At 30.5% G+C, this 17,318-nt stretch overlaps 3 protein-coding genes and 1 pseudogene across 3 annotated transcripts; 2 read left to right on the top strand and 2 right to left on the bottom strand.

Annotated features, from left to right (window-relative positions):
- On the top strand, positions 140-1,456 carry LOC109351176 (E3 ubiquitin-protein ligase PUB23-like). Its single transcript, XM_019592549.1, has 2 exons — positions 140-618; positions 715-1,456. The coding sequence occupies exons 1-2, from the start codon at positions 140-142 to the stop codon at positions 1,454-1,456; spliced, it is 1,221 nt and encodes a 406-aa protein (XP_019448094.1).
- LOC109350974 lies at positions 2,487-4,434 on the bottom strand (annotated as a pseudogene).
- LOC109350973 (aluminum-activated malate transporter 2-like) lies at positions 7,404-12,023 on the top strand. Its single transcript, XM_019592283.1, has 6 exons — positions 7,404-7,684; positions 8,081-8,221; positions 9,517-9,789; positions 10,113-10,225; positions 10,331-10,474; positions 11,459-12,023. Exons 1-6 carry the CDS (start codon positions 7,417-7,419, stop codon positions 11,876-11,878), a joined length of 1,359 nt encoding a protein of 452 aa, XP_019447828.1. The 5' UTR covers positions 7,404-7,416; the 3' UTR covers positions 11,879-12,023.
- Positions 14,874-15,929, bottom strand: LOC109351315 (protein CLAVATA 3). Its single transcript, XM_019592763.1, has 3 exons — positions 15,854-15,929; positions 15,686-15,750; positions 14,874-15,197 (listed from the first exon to the last, which is right to left on the bottom strand). The coding sequence occupies exons 1-3, from the start codon at positions 15,927-15,929 to the stop codon at positions 15,024-15,026; spliced, it is 315 nt and encodes a 104-aa protein (XP_019448308.1). The 3' UTR covers positions 14,874-15,023.

Genomic DNA, 17,318 nt, shown 5'->3' with positions numbered 1-17,318 from the left:
TTACTAAACGTGCCTTTACTTCACTATTCACAAAATTGATTTCTCATCACAATTCTCTCATTCTTGTATTACATTTTGTGTAGAACTCATTTTTTTTTGGCCTTTACATAACACTTTATGAGACTTAATCCCTTCAAATATGGATGAAATTGATGTTCCTACACATTTTCTATGCCCCATTTCCCTACAACTTATGAAAGACCCTGTCAAAATTTGCACAGGAATCACTTATGATAGAGAAAACATAGAGAAATGGTTGTTTTCATGCAACAACAAGACATGTCCTGTTACAAAACAATCATTGTTGTTAGACACAAATCTTACACCAAACCACACTCTATGCCGTTTGATCCAATCTTGGTGCACCCTTAATGCTTCTCTTGGTGTTCAACGTATTCCAACTCCAAAGACACCTATTGACAAGGCTCAAATTCTCAAACTCATCAATGAAGCAAAGAGGTTCCCTGATAAACAACTCAAATGCCTTAGAAAGCTTAGATCTTTTGCTTTTGAAGGTGGAAGGAACAAAAATTGTATGGAGTCTACAGGTGCAATAGATTTCTTGGCTTCAACTATGAACTGTATTAACAACATCGAACGAGTGGATTCTACTCTTCTCAGCAAAGTTTTAAACTGTGGTTGCGGTCACGATTATAAAGATTGCATAAATTGCAATACTGGGGTCGTGGACCGTAATTTAGAACTTTGTAGACATAGTGAATTGGCTATTGAAGTCTTATTTCATCTTAACCCTTCTGAAGGTATGCTTAAGAAGCTTATAAACAATGAGGGTATTCATTTTCTTGAGTCATTGTTTCAAGTTTTGAGGCTTGGGAATTTTCAATCAAGAGCTTATGCAACTATGCTATTGAAGTCAGCATTTGAGGTGGCTGATCCAATGCAATTGATGAGTGTCAAAACTGTGTTGTTTGTTGAAATAATGAGAGTTCTAAGGGACAAGATTTCAAATCAAGCTTCTAAGGCTGCATTGAAGATCATTGTAGAGCTTTGTCCATGGGGAAGAAACAGAATCAAAGGGGTTGAAGGTGGTGCTGTTTTAGTTCTCATTGAGCTTCTTCTTGATGCACAAGAAAGAAGATTATGTGAACTTATTTTAGCAGCTTTGGATCAACTTTGTGGTTGTGCTGAAGGGAGGGCTGAGTTTTTGAACCATGGGGCAGGTTTGGCTATTGTATCCAAAAAGATTCTAAGGGTTTCTCATGTAGCAAGTGATAAAGGGGTTAGAATTTTGGCCTCTATTTGTAGGTACTCTGCCACTTGTAGAGTTCTTCATGAAATGTTGCAAGTTGGGGTTGTATCTAAGCTATGTTTGGTGCTTCAAGTCAATAGTAGTTTGAAGACAAAGGAGAGAGCTAAAGAGATACTCAAATTGCATTCTATGGTTTGGAAGAACTCTCCTTGTATTCCTTTACCTTTACTATCATCTTATCCATGATCCAAACTGCGTCATTATTCGGGATCACCTGTTTCTAACGGTGTCTCATTCTTTGTCCTAATTTAATCACATATTGAGATAAGAAGTGAGATACCATTTGCGACAAGTGATATTTTTCCTATAATTCTTAATCTTTTTATTTGTATACATGAATATGATGAGAATCATCTTATGCAAGAGATAGCATTTTGCAATACAATTTATTTTTGGAATTATAGAAATCAATCTCAAATATATGAAAATAATAAAAGATACATAATTATTTTATTTTTTAAACTGTTGGGTTTATTCAAGTGTGAAGTCCCACATTGGATATGCGGGGAGGAGTGAAAGAGTTTATAAGAAAGAAAAGCTCATGAAACTAATGTCTCACATAAAGTTTTAGAATATTATACTCATCTAAACAATAGTTTTATAAAGACAACAGAATATTTATTATATAGACATGTGTGACCAAAGTTTTCATTCAAATTATATACCATGAAGATACTATTTGTTCATCTCAACTACTATTTTCATATCCAGACTCTAAAATTTAAAAATATAATTCATATGCATAATTGTGATATAAATCAAAACAAGTCATATCTAAAACAAGACAAAAGACTAATACCTATACTAAATTTCTAATGCACAAAATTAAATAACTTAACTCCTTATCTCCTTAAAACTTTGATTAAGATAGTCATATTTTCAATATTTTGGGATATGATTTGAAACACAATTTAAAACAATAAATTTTTGTCTATAGAAATTAGTATTGAATGTGAAAATCACATTGAATGATTCAAAATGTATTAAAATAAGATATATGAAATGCAATAGTGTAATTATACCACATGTTATTTTCACAGCATATCAAAATATGTATCTAATACTCTACTCTCTAATAACTACAAACCAAACCATTTTTTTTACATGTGCCACATTAGACTGCACTAAAGATTCAAAACCATAAGATGCTAACAAATGATCATAGCTGAAAAATGTATGGTGAAAAAAAAAGCCTCATAGTTTCTTTATTAATCAATCACCTTTGGTGTCTAGTTAACAAATACACTTGAATACAAGGAGAATTGTTCCATGCTTTGGAGTGTAACCTAAGGATTCCTCTTGCTTGTTCTTTCAAATAGGATGCACAATCTGCTTGCATCACCATGCAAAGCTTTGTCACAGCACCAACCCTCAACATCTCTTTAACAACTTCATTTGATGCTGAGAACTTGGATATCAATGAAAATATACAAAGAGCTTGATCATCTGTTGTTGCTGATGAAACCCTAAGGGCCTGTTTGCGAGTTTTATTTTGGAGGGGAAGGACGGGAAATTGAATGTTTGAGAGTCATGTCATAAGTGTATTTCATGGCTTCCAAGGCTTCCCCTTCTCTCCCCTACCCTCCAAAAATCAACTCGCAAACAGATCCTAAGTATTCTTTTCGAAAGCATTGCGAAGCTTGCTGCGTGATGTAGAAATTGTTCTCTACCATCAACACATGAACATACATGTGCCAAAAGGATAAACATGAGCTCAACTAGGTTCTTTTCTTGTTTCTCAAGTGCAAGCTCAATGAGTTCCATAACTGCACCTGCTTCTATAATCTTTACACGGTTTCTACCCAATGGGCACGTTTCTATAAGGACATGCAAACCCAGATTTGATAGCTTGCAGAGAGAGTGTTTTATTATTCTCTATCACAGTTACAATTTCTATGAAGAATTCAGGCTTTAAGATTCCTAAAAGGGTTGAATTGGCAACTTCTATTGTTGATTTCAATATAGGCATTACTTCGTTTACCATCTTGACATTGTTATCCACTTTATGAAGTTGCAAAATCCAAGTCAAGGAGTTGATGAAGTCCAAGTTTTCACCAACTAAGTGCTTCATATTATTGACCATGGCTGCACTACTCCAAAGTAGACGAAGAACTATAAGAGCTTCTTCAAGGCACCTAGTCTTACCTGTTGGAAGAAGAAGATTTCTATTACATGATGTCAAATAGTAGAATCCATAGTTATATGGAGAACATGTGAGAGTGATTCTATCAGTGTATCAAATTGCGGGCCGGATCACGTGATGCGGCCCCAATATTGTGGTTGCAATGATCGCATACAACTATATCACACCACCGCAACTGCAGTGTGATAACAAATCACAGTGATGCGACCGTAACATGCCACATTTCAACCACATCAAACACATTATGATCACATTAGGCTGCAACGCAACCATATCGAGTCGCATCAGACCGCGTAACAGTAGTAATCACAACCACAATTTAAAATAATGGATTCTATATACACCTTTTAATATTAATGCCATTAGCAACTTAATACTAAGTGCATGGCTTTTTATATGATTTGAAAGTAGTTCATAATGTTAGAGTTGTGGAATTTAAATTCAACTTTTTTCACCAATTACCTTGTTTGAAACTCTTTGTAATAACATGAACCATAGCATTGACTACTCCTGCTTCCACCATGCACTGTCTATTTCTCTCGCTCTCTATAGCTAGACCATGCATTTTCTTCATTGCCTTTTCAAAGTATCAAGGAACCTCAAGATCCATAACAACTTTCTTAACGTGGATCTTCTCAAGAAGGGATCTTGGAGTTGAAATCTTATCAACGTGGTTTGATTCATTTGATGAATACCATGATTGGATTAACCTTCCAAGCATGTGGTTAAGTGTTAAGAACTTGGAGTTTCTTGGTAATGATTGCTTTGTAACTGGTCACACAGAATCTTTTGCTTTATGCAACCAATGTTCATTGCTTTCTCTTTCGTATGTTATGCCTGTAACGGTTGTCACAGGGTCCTTCATGATCTGAAGATAAATGGGACAAACAAAAAATTGAGGAACTTCAACTTCAGTCATTGTATAATAAGGCAAAGCAGAAAAGCTAAGTGTGATGAGAAGGAAGAAAAAGAAGAAAAGGACCTGTTTTCTTTGGTAAGAGAAGGTTACTCTCTAAATATTAAGGTCATATGTATATGGAAGAAGATTTTTTTTGTAGTATCACTTCTTCCTTTTACATAACAACTAATTTCTATTGTATTTAGTGACTACTTTTTTCAACAAGTGTTATTCTCAAGTATTAAATCTCGATTTTTTGATTATCTGATATCTAACAAAATTTTATATTATTAAACCAACAATAATATATTATCAATATAAATATATGATTATATCGATCTTTGATAGAAAGTATAGAAGAGATTTCTAGATGATAGTGATATAAAAGCTATATATTTTTCTCCTTTGGAAGTGTTTAAGGTGATATGTAAGTGTTATTTCAAATGGATACCATAATTTTTATGTTATTAAACTATTATTTATTTCCATACTTCAAAGTTATCGTTTTTCAAGTGATGACAGAGTAATATTTATATACTGGTATAACCAATTAAATCAATATCATATCTTTTGGCATAAATATGATTTTTCATGGGAAAGATAGTGATATAAAAATACAAACATATTTTTCCTTTGTTTGTTTTTCAGTCATAGATTCTACTAAAGATTTGTCAATGTGTGCAATTTATGGTCAAACATTGCAGCAGCCATTTGAACATTATTCAAGATGTTAGCCACAACTTGTTTACTTCAACGGCTGATACTCTATGATGAGCTGTTTAATCTTTGTTCCGAAATATGTCCTAAAATCTATCCCAAATTAATAATCATAATAAAATAAAAATATAAATAATAATAAAATTTAACTTTTTTTTTTTTACTGAAATTACATATTTTTGATTAGTACAAGCTTGGGTATATTCTTATATGATGAGTATGATAGTTATTTTCAACTATGTTTGTTGGAGTAGATAATAGTTGTAGTGGTTAAGGCTTTTCAAGGAGGTTCAAGATTTAAGTTGACATAGTATTGAAATGAATGGTTGTTGGTTAACTTTGGTAGACAAAGTTCCATAATATCAAAAGACTTCTTAACAATAGATGGCAAAGCGGCTTGTTCCAATAGGTGGCGGTACGAGAGGATGTAGTAGCATTTTGGATAGTTGGACTATTGGTATGACATCGTCAAGGATACTCAGAAAGTATGTTCTGAAGTGGAACATTCTTTTACGTGGAAGAGTTACGTTGTTAAAAAGAATTAAACATTGATCAAAGTCAAGTGATATATTTGCTAATAAGGTCGAGATTCTTATATAGATTTTCTAATAAGCAAGATATTTGTCTATTCCAATCAAGGTGAAGATTGTTGGGTGGGAATGCTTGAAATATGTTATTATATTAGTCTCACGTTCCCTAGTTAGGTAGTTTATCACTTTTTTGTATATTGGATTCAAGTACATTCTATAATGCACCACACCAAATAGAAACATCCCATGAGCATTGAGGCTCATGTATGTATTACACTATGTAATCTTTATTTTCTAATATATAATATATTGGTAGTTGTTTACAGTCTCGAAGAAGATATAGGCACAATTGGCTACTCCTATTAACAAATCATTTGTTTCTTTTCTTATATTTATTTAATTGTTTATGGTCAATCTGGATAATGATCATTTTTATTGCACCAACAATAATTTCATTTTCCAATTTATTATGTAATCGATCATTATTGCTGGAAATGTTATTTTCAAAATATATATTAGAATATTTAAAATATGACAAATTAATTGATCAAATACATAAAGTATATTTGTCATTAATATATTTATTAAAACTTCACAGAATTCAGATATATTTTAGAGATTTTTTAATCTAAATGGTCAACAACATCGAAAATAAAATTCTGAAGTTAATATTTAAAACTAATTTTCTTTTATTCATCAAATCCATATATAGAATATATTCTTCTTACAAGAGTACATATATTATTAATATAAAAAGTTTTACCAACATTCTTAAGATCCAAACTAATGTTGAGAGTTAAAAATTCCATTTAAAAATATTATTTCATTAGATTAGGAACTTTAAAAATTAGTATTTAATAAATTACAAGCATATGTCATTTTATACTTATCAGTTACTTATTACTAATATGATCAAACAGTTGTAATTTAGTTAGGTAGCTTATCACTTTTTTTATTTTTTTATTCTAAGTTTTAACATTGGTTGTGTGTTGTAGGCCCAATTTTCAGTCGGTGAAGTATAAATGCACCCTCAATATTCCATTTGAGTTGTATTTTGTATCTTATGAATATTATAACCATGCTAATTTTGGAAGAGTTATTAAATGTTGATCACTTGATATTTCTAAGGTAATAGATTATGCATGGGTGAGTTTCTAGGAAGAAGAGTTTCTCAGTTGAAGACAAAATATACCACCTTGCTCTATTTTAACCTAAGTTGTAATAATACCCTTTCCAATTAAGGAGAAGGTGCAAGTGTGCTGATACGTGGACATCATCACTTGTCTATAATCATCAACGTTGTTTCTTGTGTGTATCCATGGCCAAACCCTTCCACTGTGCACCCATTTTTTCACTGTTCTTCATAGTGATATATCAATTATGTTTTGTTAGATTTTCTTAACATGCATATTAGGGTGAGCGTAGGCCAGATTAGGACGGATGGTATTACTCTGTATAAACATGATAAGTGAGTAACTATGAAATGAGTCATGTTTGATCCTTATTCGGCTCTAAATATTGACTGAGTCTAATCTTTGAATCTGAATCATGCCTAGACCCGATCAGACCCGACCCCTATTTAGACCCGATCATGATTAGGCTGTACCAGGTGAGCGGGTAGGATCGAGTTCTGCTCACCCTTATTACGTAAAAAACCAACGGGTGGATAGTTTAAGTGTCTTGTCACCCTATTATGGTGTGTGTGAGAGAATAAATCTTGCTTGATCGATAGAAGAAAGGTTTAGCATGTAAGGTATTCACTTAGTAGAGTCCACACTTTTGAAGACACTACTCCCTATATATTAGCATCATCACCTTTCAAACTTGCATTCTTCCTCTACTGAAATAGCAAACAAAAATGGCATTGTCTGGTGCTGAATACACTAGAGATTGTAGTTGCCCTCATACCTTACCTGAGAAATTATGGTGTAGGTTAGTAGAACTCACAAAGATTGCAATGAAATTTGGACAAGATCACCCCAGAAGACTTATTCATTCCTTTAAGGTTGGAGTGGCACTAGTATTGATTTCAACTCTGCATCATTTTCGTCCCTCCTTCTATGCTTTTGGTGACAATATTATGTGGGCAGTTCTTACCGTTGTTGTTGTCTTAGAATTTTCTGTTGGTGAGTATATACATAATCATTCATTATTTTTCACCCATAATTTTATGGCAACGTGTACTCTTACATATTTTTAATGTATTTTTGAAGTATGTGGGTATGCACTAGAGATAAAATTAAAGGTCTACTTTTTAGTCTTCACTAGTTAAATTCATTACAGTTCATGCCTATTTTGTTTTAGTTTAAGAATATTGGAATTAAAATTATATTTAAACCAAGATAAAAATAAATAGTAAAATATCATATAGGATACTTATTATGTCTATGGAATAAAACCATAAAGTATTCAAAATAAAGAATAAAGATCATAATAATCATCTTCTCAATGCTCCATACTCAAGTATAGTAAATGCTATGAGATGTATAAGCTTATTATACATGCTTTGAAACAATTTTCAGGTGCAACACTGGGAAAAGGTTTAAATAGGATGTTGGCAACGTTTTTAGCTGGTGGTCTTGGTGTTGGAACTCATTGCCTAGCAAATCTTTCTGGAAAGAAAGGAGAGGCTGTGTTGACTCCGATCTTTATCTTTCTGATAGGTACTATATTTCATTAAAATATTTTTTTTGTACTACGGAAAATATTCATTACCTTCTGGGTAAGGAACTTGATATCCCTCTAATAAGTGTCGTTCATAGGAATTGAATACGTATCCTTTTTGTCTTGTTATTTAATAGATGTTTTGATTGAAAATATATGACTATTAATAGCTAGGTCACATAAAAGTATACTATACATAACAGTGGCGGATCATTATAGGGGCAGGTGGGGCTCCTGCACCCTGAATTTTTACATATCGCAATATATTTTTTGTCCCACAAAATGTGTCAATCCATATATTACTTGAAAAATAATTAATTATTAAACTTTTAAATTATAAAATATTTTTTAGTCAATCATAATAAGTAACGCATAGAGTAATACATTTTTTTGGAAAAATACATACACTCCATTTACCTAAGCTCAAACAACATTTTTATGAAGATACTCATTCAAGCTCATATATTTCTTTAATTTGTAGTTTGATAAATAAATATAGTTCAATTTGCGTGTCCTTCTAAAAATTATATATAACTAATCTATTTCTTTTACATACGTAAATGATAATGTTGTTTATAATAGTATGATTTTATTTGAATTCAAACCATTTTACACCTAACGAAAGAGATTGTGTATGAATTTTTTTGTTACTATCAATGATATCTCTTACTTTCTGGGTAAGTAACTAATCTCTTTTGAAGTTTATGATTGTTCATGCTAGGGCCTTACACCACTAGACTAACGCTTTGTTGATAGATTATATATCTATTGATAATATATTCTAAGAATTCATTTAATATTGATAATATATGTACTTTTGTCCAACAATTATATGTTATTGATTTTAATGAGCAAGAAAATATTAGTTTGAGATGTCAATTTCAATATTTTAGTCTTGATGTTGTTAATCATTCAAGTTTGAAAAACTCTCAACCATATATTGTTAGTCTATATTGTTTTATCAAATTATTCATTTTATCTTAACTATTATGATTGAGCTAACATAAATAATTAAATATCATTTTCAAGAATATAAACAACCAAACAAAATTAGGTTGGAAGATAAAAGATGAATTTATTATACACAACATAGTGATTAATATTGGAAATGAAATAATTGAAAATTTTACCATTAACTAACTCAATTTGAGTTACAAATTGTAATTAAATATTATTGCCCATCCTAAAGTTTATATTAAGATCCGCCATTGATACATAACTAATTAAAAACATATACTTAGGATTCTTCCTCCAATACTAACCAAGAATAACCATTCATTATTATATTTTGCAGCTGGAACAGTGACATTAATGAGATTTTCCCCTAGATTCAAAGTGAGATATGATTATGGGTTGATCATATTTATATTAACCTTCTGCTTGGTATCTCTTTCGGATGAGAAAGAGAGTGAAATGCTAGAAATTGCACATGAAAGATTGCTAACAATAATTATTGGAAGTTGTATAGCTGTTATGGTATGTATTTGCATATGCCCTGTTTGGGCTGGTGAGGATCTTCACAATGAGATTGCTGGCAACATGGAAAAGCTTGCCGACTTTTTTGAAGGTACTATGACTTTTGGTCGGATCTAGTGGAGCCTTACATTACTAGACTAATATCTTGTTGGTAGTTTCAGGTTTTCTTATTAGGAAGAGTAGGTCATTTGTTTGCTACATCACTCAAATTAATCATTATATTCATTTACTTTACTCTAGAACATGAAATTGATCATATAAACATAACAAGCAAATCAATTAAGTTTAAAAAAATCCCATCATAAAAAAATGTCTTTGCACAATTTATTCTAGACCTAACCATGATCCTTCCTATGATATCTTGTGAAGTTTAAAATTAATACAAGCACTATATATCTATGGCCTAAATCACAGGATTTAGTGATGAGTACTTCAACAATTCAGATACTACACATGTTGTTCAAGATAAATCGTTTATGCATCGATATAAAAGTGTCCTCTCTTCAAAAAGTAGTGAAGAAACAATGGTGAGCACTTATATTAAACATTGTTATGTTGCATGATACTTAAAATCACTTCATCATTCATCTCATTAATAATCATATATTTCATTTATATTATTACTTTTATAGGCTGTTTTGGCAAGATGGGAACCTTGTCATGGAAAGTTCAAATTTCACCATCCATGGAAGCAATACTTAAAGATTGGTAACCAAACAAGAGTGTGTGCTTACAAAATTGAAGCTCTTAGTGCCTATCTCCTCCACTCCAAGCAAGTATGTTATATCACATTTCACGCATCATAAAAAGAGCATCCAAAGTGAGATATTCATGTTTACATTAATCTAAAATGCATCATTATTGTAATATTCTTTTCATTGGCAAAAAAAATTTATTAGGAAAAAATAAGAGTTACAAGAGAAAGAAGAAAAGGTTGAACAAAAATAGTTACAAGGCAATATTTAGATAAGATTTGGGGTTAACAATCTAGTCAGAATAGAGAATTGAGTTTTTCCTCGTTGGTCATTGATCATGGAGAGATAACTCAACTGAGTTAAAGGTATGGTTATTTCTAGCTAACCAAATTGCCCAAATTGTAGCTCACCAAATGACACTCCAAAATTTCCTATATTTATTGTCTTTCACCATGCCCATGAGAGTAATAATGTGGTGAATTGTAGCAAGAGGAAAAACATCACTAATGTCCAACCACTTATAGATAAGTTGTCAAATTGAGTAAATAAGGTTGCAGTAAAGAAGAGGTGATGAAAGGATTTAGAATATTCATTACAAAAGATGCATAAACTTCCTTCATAACGATTTAATGAAATCCTCCTTTGGAGTAGCCCCTATTGTAATGTAATGCATTAATTTTAATAGGCTACAATAATAAAATCAGGTCTTAGTACAGCAGAAAAAAAGTACTTTGTGTGTGTTTGGCAACACTCTTGAATCTTGAGGAGATATTAAGCCATCAAATTAACTTATATGACTAGAAATTAGACAATAATATTGCTTAGCTAGAGAGTTTTTTTATTAAAAAAAAAAGCTTCTTAGATTATAAGCCCTTAAAAGTCGATAAAAGTGGATTATGGCTCATAAGGAATGAGTTCTCAAGTCATTTACATTTATTAAACAATTCCAATTTAACCAATTTACATTTATTAGCATCTATATATCTTATCATTCATGTGCTATAGTTTTCAATATTAGTGCATCTATATAATATTTTAACCTTTGTTTAATTCTTTGTCCTCCAGAACCCGCATGAAGTTCAAAGCATGATTCAAGAGTCATGCACTATTATTAGCTCAGAATGTGGTAAAACCCTAAAAGAATCATCATTGGGAGTTAGACACATGACTAAGTCATCAATGCCAAATCAACATGTTGCAAATGCTAAAAATGCAGTTGAATCTCTTAAATCAGTTCTAAGAACAAACCCATGGGAAGGAGCAGATTATGTAGATATAATAGCGGTTGCTGCAGTGGCTTCATTACTAATTGATGTTGTGGATTGCATTGAGAAAATTTGTGAAGCAATTGAGGAACTGGCATCACTCGCAAGATTTGTACCTTCCCAGTTACTTCATCAGGGAACAGTTCAACCAATTTCCAAACGTGATGATTCCATTCATGTTATCATAATTGATGAGATTACTCCAAGATTATATGAATAAGGGAATGAAATTAAACAAAAAAGGATGAAAAACTTGCTAATAAAACTGCATAATGAAGTTGAGAACTTGAGATGATGGTTCATTATTAATTACACATTTATCTTTGGTTTCTTTAAAGAACAAAAATAAGTATTTAGTAAGTTAATTTTGTGTTATATTGTTAAAGTGGAAGTATTCTTTACCTTTATAATGTAACTCGTCTTTGATATCTTTAAAGGTAGTGCTAAGATACCTCGTAAACTTTTTCGTAATTGGTCGAATTGTAAATTGTTAATCAGGCAAATGTATTTCAGAATTTTTCATATCTTTAGAGAAGGTAATACATGTGTCGACAAGTTGGACTTGTTTGGAATAGCTACTTCCGCAAATATTTGGTGGAACTCCATCCCGAATTTTATTTGAGTTGACTTTCTTATGAACCAAACAAACTTTCCGAAAAACTTGTAACGGTCCTCTTTTGTAATTTGCCTCTTTTTAATAAATTGTTAGTGTTTTTGCATTTTGCTTAAAGAAAAGTATTCTTAATCTTTTGTTTAAAATATCATTATTTTACTCTCATTTTAACTTCATGTTGAAATATAATAGTCTTTCTTACACATTAATGTTTATAAAGACTATTATCTTTATAAGTGGAAGCATATCTATGGCAAAGATACAACAATATTTTCACTTTGAAAAATAATTTCCTTGCAAACCAATCTAAAAACATTAGAAAATAAATAGTAAACTATAGAAGACACATATACGTGTCAAGAATGAAGTCACCTGATTTATGATAAGAAAGTACTAAGAGTTGCGTCACTGTATAGGGTAGTAGCTAGGTATCATCAATATGGTGTGTTTGTCATGATGAAGTGAGATTTGAGAATAGATGGTCCAGGTTTGTTATTACAGAGAAGGGTACATATATATTTATATATATATGTATCTATATTTATGTATCATTCCATGGTTTAGGAGCCAAAAACACATAATGCTAACATCTCTTTCAGTCCAATCCATCACTGAGCTAGCTAGCTGTATTCACAAATTGTCATTTTTTATTTCTCACTCCATATCAAATCTCATCTTCCACAACCACTAATTTCGGCACACCATTGTTTATTTTTATATTCAAATTGTAATAATTATAAAATATTTGTTTTATTTTTAATAGATTTTTTGAGATGTGTTCAAACTTTAAATAAATATAATTAATTTGTTATAACATAAATTATCAATTTCTAATTGCAGAGATCAGACTACTCTAAACATATCTAACTTCCTTTTCTCGTAACTAGTGTCCCTATTTCATTAGTTTTAGTTTGTTAACTTCAATTGAATTTGCTTTTTTCATGAGAAAATTTGGTTTGAGTCGATGTATCATTTGAGAAAACTTAGAGCATTCACACAAAAAATGTAACTTAACTTTGTTTTTTCTTTCCTTACTTTATATTTCATATATTGTTTTAACAATTTTATATGTCTTCTAATAATGAAACTCTACCTTTATCCTTATTAAAATATATTTTTATATTATTTCCTTTATCATCACTAAAATAACATTTGCCTCCTTAAAAATATTATATATTTCCCACAGCATTAATAAAAGAGTGATACATGGTATACACAATATCAATTCACATTTATTGAAGTTAGTATAACTGTAGTTTAATTAATGACAAATTTTCAATTATTTTCAACCCACAATTAAGAACTACACGCCAATGAAGTAAAAACCGTATCATACCGGTCAGTTCAACCGAAAAACTAGTGAACCGAACTCCTAATCGATAAAGTATAAATATTGAACCAGTCAAGTATCAAAACCAGTCAAAAACCGATGAACCGGCTGTTATTTGACTAAACCGATCAGTTTATACACATATTTTTTTTTTAGAAAAAGACCTAAAAACATATTACAAGGTGACATATATTTCCAACCCTTCAAGACACATGCTTCCAAGGTATACTTAGATTACATCTTTTGGTTCTTAACATTCGTGTGTAATCTTAGTGACATTTGTGTAATCTTACAGTACTGTCTCAAGATAGGATTTAGTGCAAAAATATAATCTCGATATGAGATAACTTTGATTCATTGATATTAAATGTTAAAACTCCAAATTTATTTGTTTTGTAGATTGAGTTGTGAACTTGTATCATTTATTTATATTTTACGGTTGTTAAATGATACTTTTGGATTGATATATGTTTTGTAAGTTAGACTTTAAATTTGTTAAAGACTTAAAATTGTTTGTTTAGGTGAATTTTGAGTACATTAAGAATTTAGATTATAAATTTGAGTATCTACCTATTTGAAATTTTTTTATTATAGGTTTATATATGTATAAATATAAGCAGATATGTCCGGTTTACTCGGCATGCGGTTTAATTACTAAAACACTGATTGAACTACTATATTACTATACTAGTATCCTGACCAATTTGATAACCAGTACGATTTTAACAACACTCCTATGAGCTCTCAATTAACTTTTACATTCCTCTAATATCACATTAAATTATTGCTCAAATACTTCTTAATAACTAAAGAGATAGAAAAACTAACAATATAAATTATGTTCCATAACTTTTATGTATTATTAAAAGGTTGATTACCTTATATTTTTATTTCTAATTAATTTATGATTACAATCTTATAAATTATTTCTATTTCCTGATAACATTTTTCATTATCAACTAATTGCAGAACATAATACTTAAAACAAAATAAATTTTTTTATATTAAAATTATATAAAATAATGGTCTTTTAATGAAAAAACATTATAATTGAAATTATCTTACGATTATTACATTTATCATATATAAAATGGTCGAGAAGTTAAAAGTGTAGCAAATTTCTAAACTTCTTCAATTTTGTTAACTTCATTTCAGCTTGCAATGTGGACAGAGATTAAACTTCATTTAAACTTAAATTCAAAATTTAGCCATATATAAAATAACTGCATTCGCTTAAAAAAACTTGTTATTAATAATAAAAGGAACAGAAACAAGCCAACATATATCTAGTACAAAGTCAAAACTATAGTACTAAACTTACATAATTGTCAAACTAACTAACCATAAGTAGATAGACATGGATCTTGATAACAAAAAAAACTAGGCTCAGATTACATTAGCAAGCTAGTAACTTCAATATGTTTAAGGGGTTTCAGGCTTTTTTGGGGTGCCGCCATTATGATGCAGAGGGTCTGGACCTGAAGGAACCTTCCTCAACTCCCAACTCAGTGGCTTTTCACCATACTTGGTGCTAGATGATGATCCTTCAAGGCTAACCTTCAAACTATTTTTCTTATTCTTCAAAGCAGAAAGCACCTGAACAAGTGGAAATGTTATAGAAATTAAATGCATTAGTTAATATATTAGACACTGCAAAAAAACTCACGTTTTATTATAGTACAAAAACTTTTGAGGAAGAAAAAATAATAGAGAAAACCCTTCTTTCTTGGAAGGGCATATATAAGTTGTGTTTAAGTAAGAAAGGTTGACTAATGCATCAATATCCTAGTCCAAGAACAAAAGAGATATTGAGAATCTAGGGGGGAAAATTCACATATTTTGTGAAAATAGAAACAATTGAGCCAAGAATAAAATAATAGAGAAAACTACCAATCTTTCTTTTCTGTTTTACTAATTAAGAAGGGGTATAATAATAATGTATTAGCATACTAATCCATAAACGAGAATATAAATAGAACCTGCAAAAAGATCTTTTTCATGTTATGATAATAGAAAAACTTGGAGGGGAAAAAGACAGAAGAGAAAAACCTGTGTATTTTAAAAGTTTATAGTAGAGTAATAACCTTCCTATTCCGAATCTCCTTAAGAACTGCATTAGAACCAATGCATTCATGCACAGAACCACAATCTGCCAAAAAAGTGAATAAACAAAACATCATATGAATGCTTAGACTCAAGTAACTACCATGAAAATATCAAAAATAAAACTTGTTGTTTAATTAATGACAAACCAGAAGTCTCTCTCATGAGAAGCAAGCACAATAGGACAAGCAAAATGAAAGAGGAAAGGATAATTTTTGATGCCATTAGAGAGAATCTTTTGTTTGAATATGAACAATGTTTGCATGCAAGTGGTGTGAGCAAGTAAGGTGAAAAGCTGTAACATGAATTTATAGTGGTATCATAGAAGGAATAGAATGATGGCACATGCAGCCATTTTTTATGAAGAAATGATTAAAGATAGTGATGTAGAAGATATGTGACAGAACCGTCTTATTTATGAGGATGTTGAGCCACCTGAAAAAATCACCTGGCAGGTGACAATAATGCAAATCTCTTATCTTCTTATAATCAATGATGTCAATGATGTAACTATAAACTGAATAAAGCAAAGTAATATGAACTTAAAAGGGTTTGCTTTCTTAGTTTGATTCTATGTGCATGCTACATTAACATATAATTTTTTTATTTTGTTTGGACTGATTATAATAATGCAGACTTTTTATCTCACAATCACTTCATAATATATCTTAAGATTGAAGTTAAATGCATTTGGTTAGAAAATGTAGATAAAAGTTGCCATCAAACTAAGACATTATTTTCCCAAGTAAGAAGTGGGGTTTGAGTAGCTCATATCATTGCCTTGATTCATATTTCATTCTCATCGTTGTATAAAAAGGATATTATATATACACTTTTTATGTACCAAATTCATTTTTATACACACGAGACTAGTGATTTACACACGCTTTAACTCACTACACAACATGTTTCATTTGTTATTACATTATAGTTTAGTTCTCTAAAACGATTTGTCTTCTCCAAACATATTGTCATATTTATTTCGTATCAATTATAATATATCATTTCAGTTTAAAAAATTAGACATTCATACCTTCCCTATTTTTAATTCATTATAATTATTAGTTCCTGAGAAGATATCATTTTAGTTAAGTAGTGAATATCATTCTTTTTTGTTGAGCAAAGACTACAATTCTAGTTTTGCATTGAAAAGATTATTTCTAAAAGAGCTAGTTTCGTTATACCATAATTGTTCAACTCAAACAATATTCTAAAAAAACAATACATTCAACTAGATAAAAAATCATAATAAAGATCGTGTAGTATAAATTAAAATAAACACTTCTTATATGAGTAAGCATCTTCACATTTTTTTTATCAGCAATAAAAATATTATTAATCAAGAGATAAAGAAATTAGGAGAATAAGTGGTACTTTTATCCACATAATCTCTAAATTAATAAAGTGAGAGACAATTTGATAGGTGTCTCACCCGATCATAATTTTTTTTATCAGCAATAAGAATATTAATATAGAGATAAAGAAAAATTAGGAGAACAAGTGGTACTCCTATCTACTAAATCCCTACAAATAATAAGGAAGAATATCATTTGAAGGGTTCATCAACCAAGCAATTAGAGAAAAAGAAAAGAAAGGGAAGCGGGCATTGATAAG

This window comes from Lupinus angustifolius, chromosome LG06, assembly GCF_001865875.1.
Source record: "Lupinus angustifolius cultivar Tanjil chromosome LG06, LupAngTanjil_v1.0, whole genome shotgun sequence".
Classification (NCBI taxonomy): Eukaryota; Viridiplantae; Streptophyta; class Magnoliopsida; order Fabales; family Fabaceae; genus Lupinus; species Lupinus angustifolius.
Note: the sequence above shows the minus strand (reverse complement) of the source record. Positions and strands in the feature narration are given on the sequence as shown.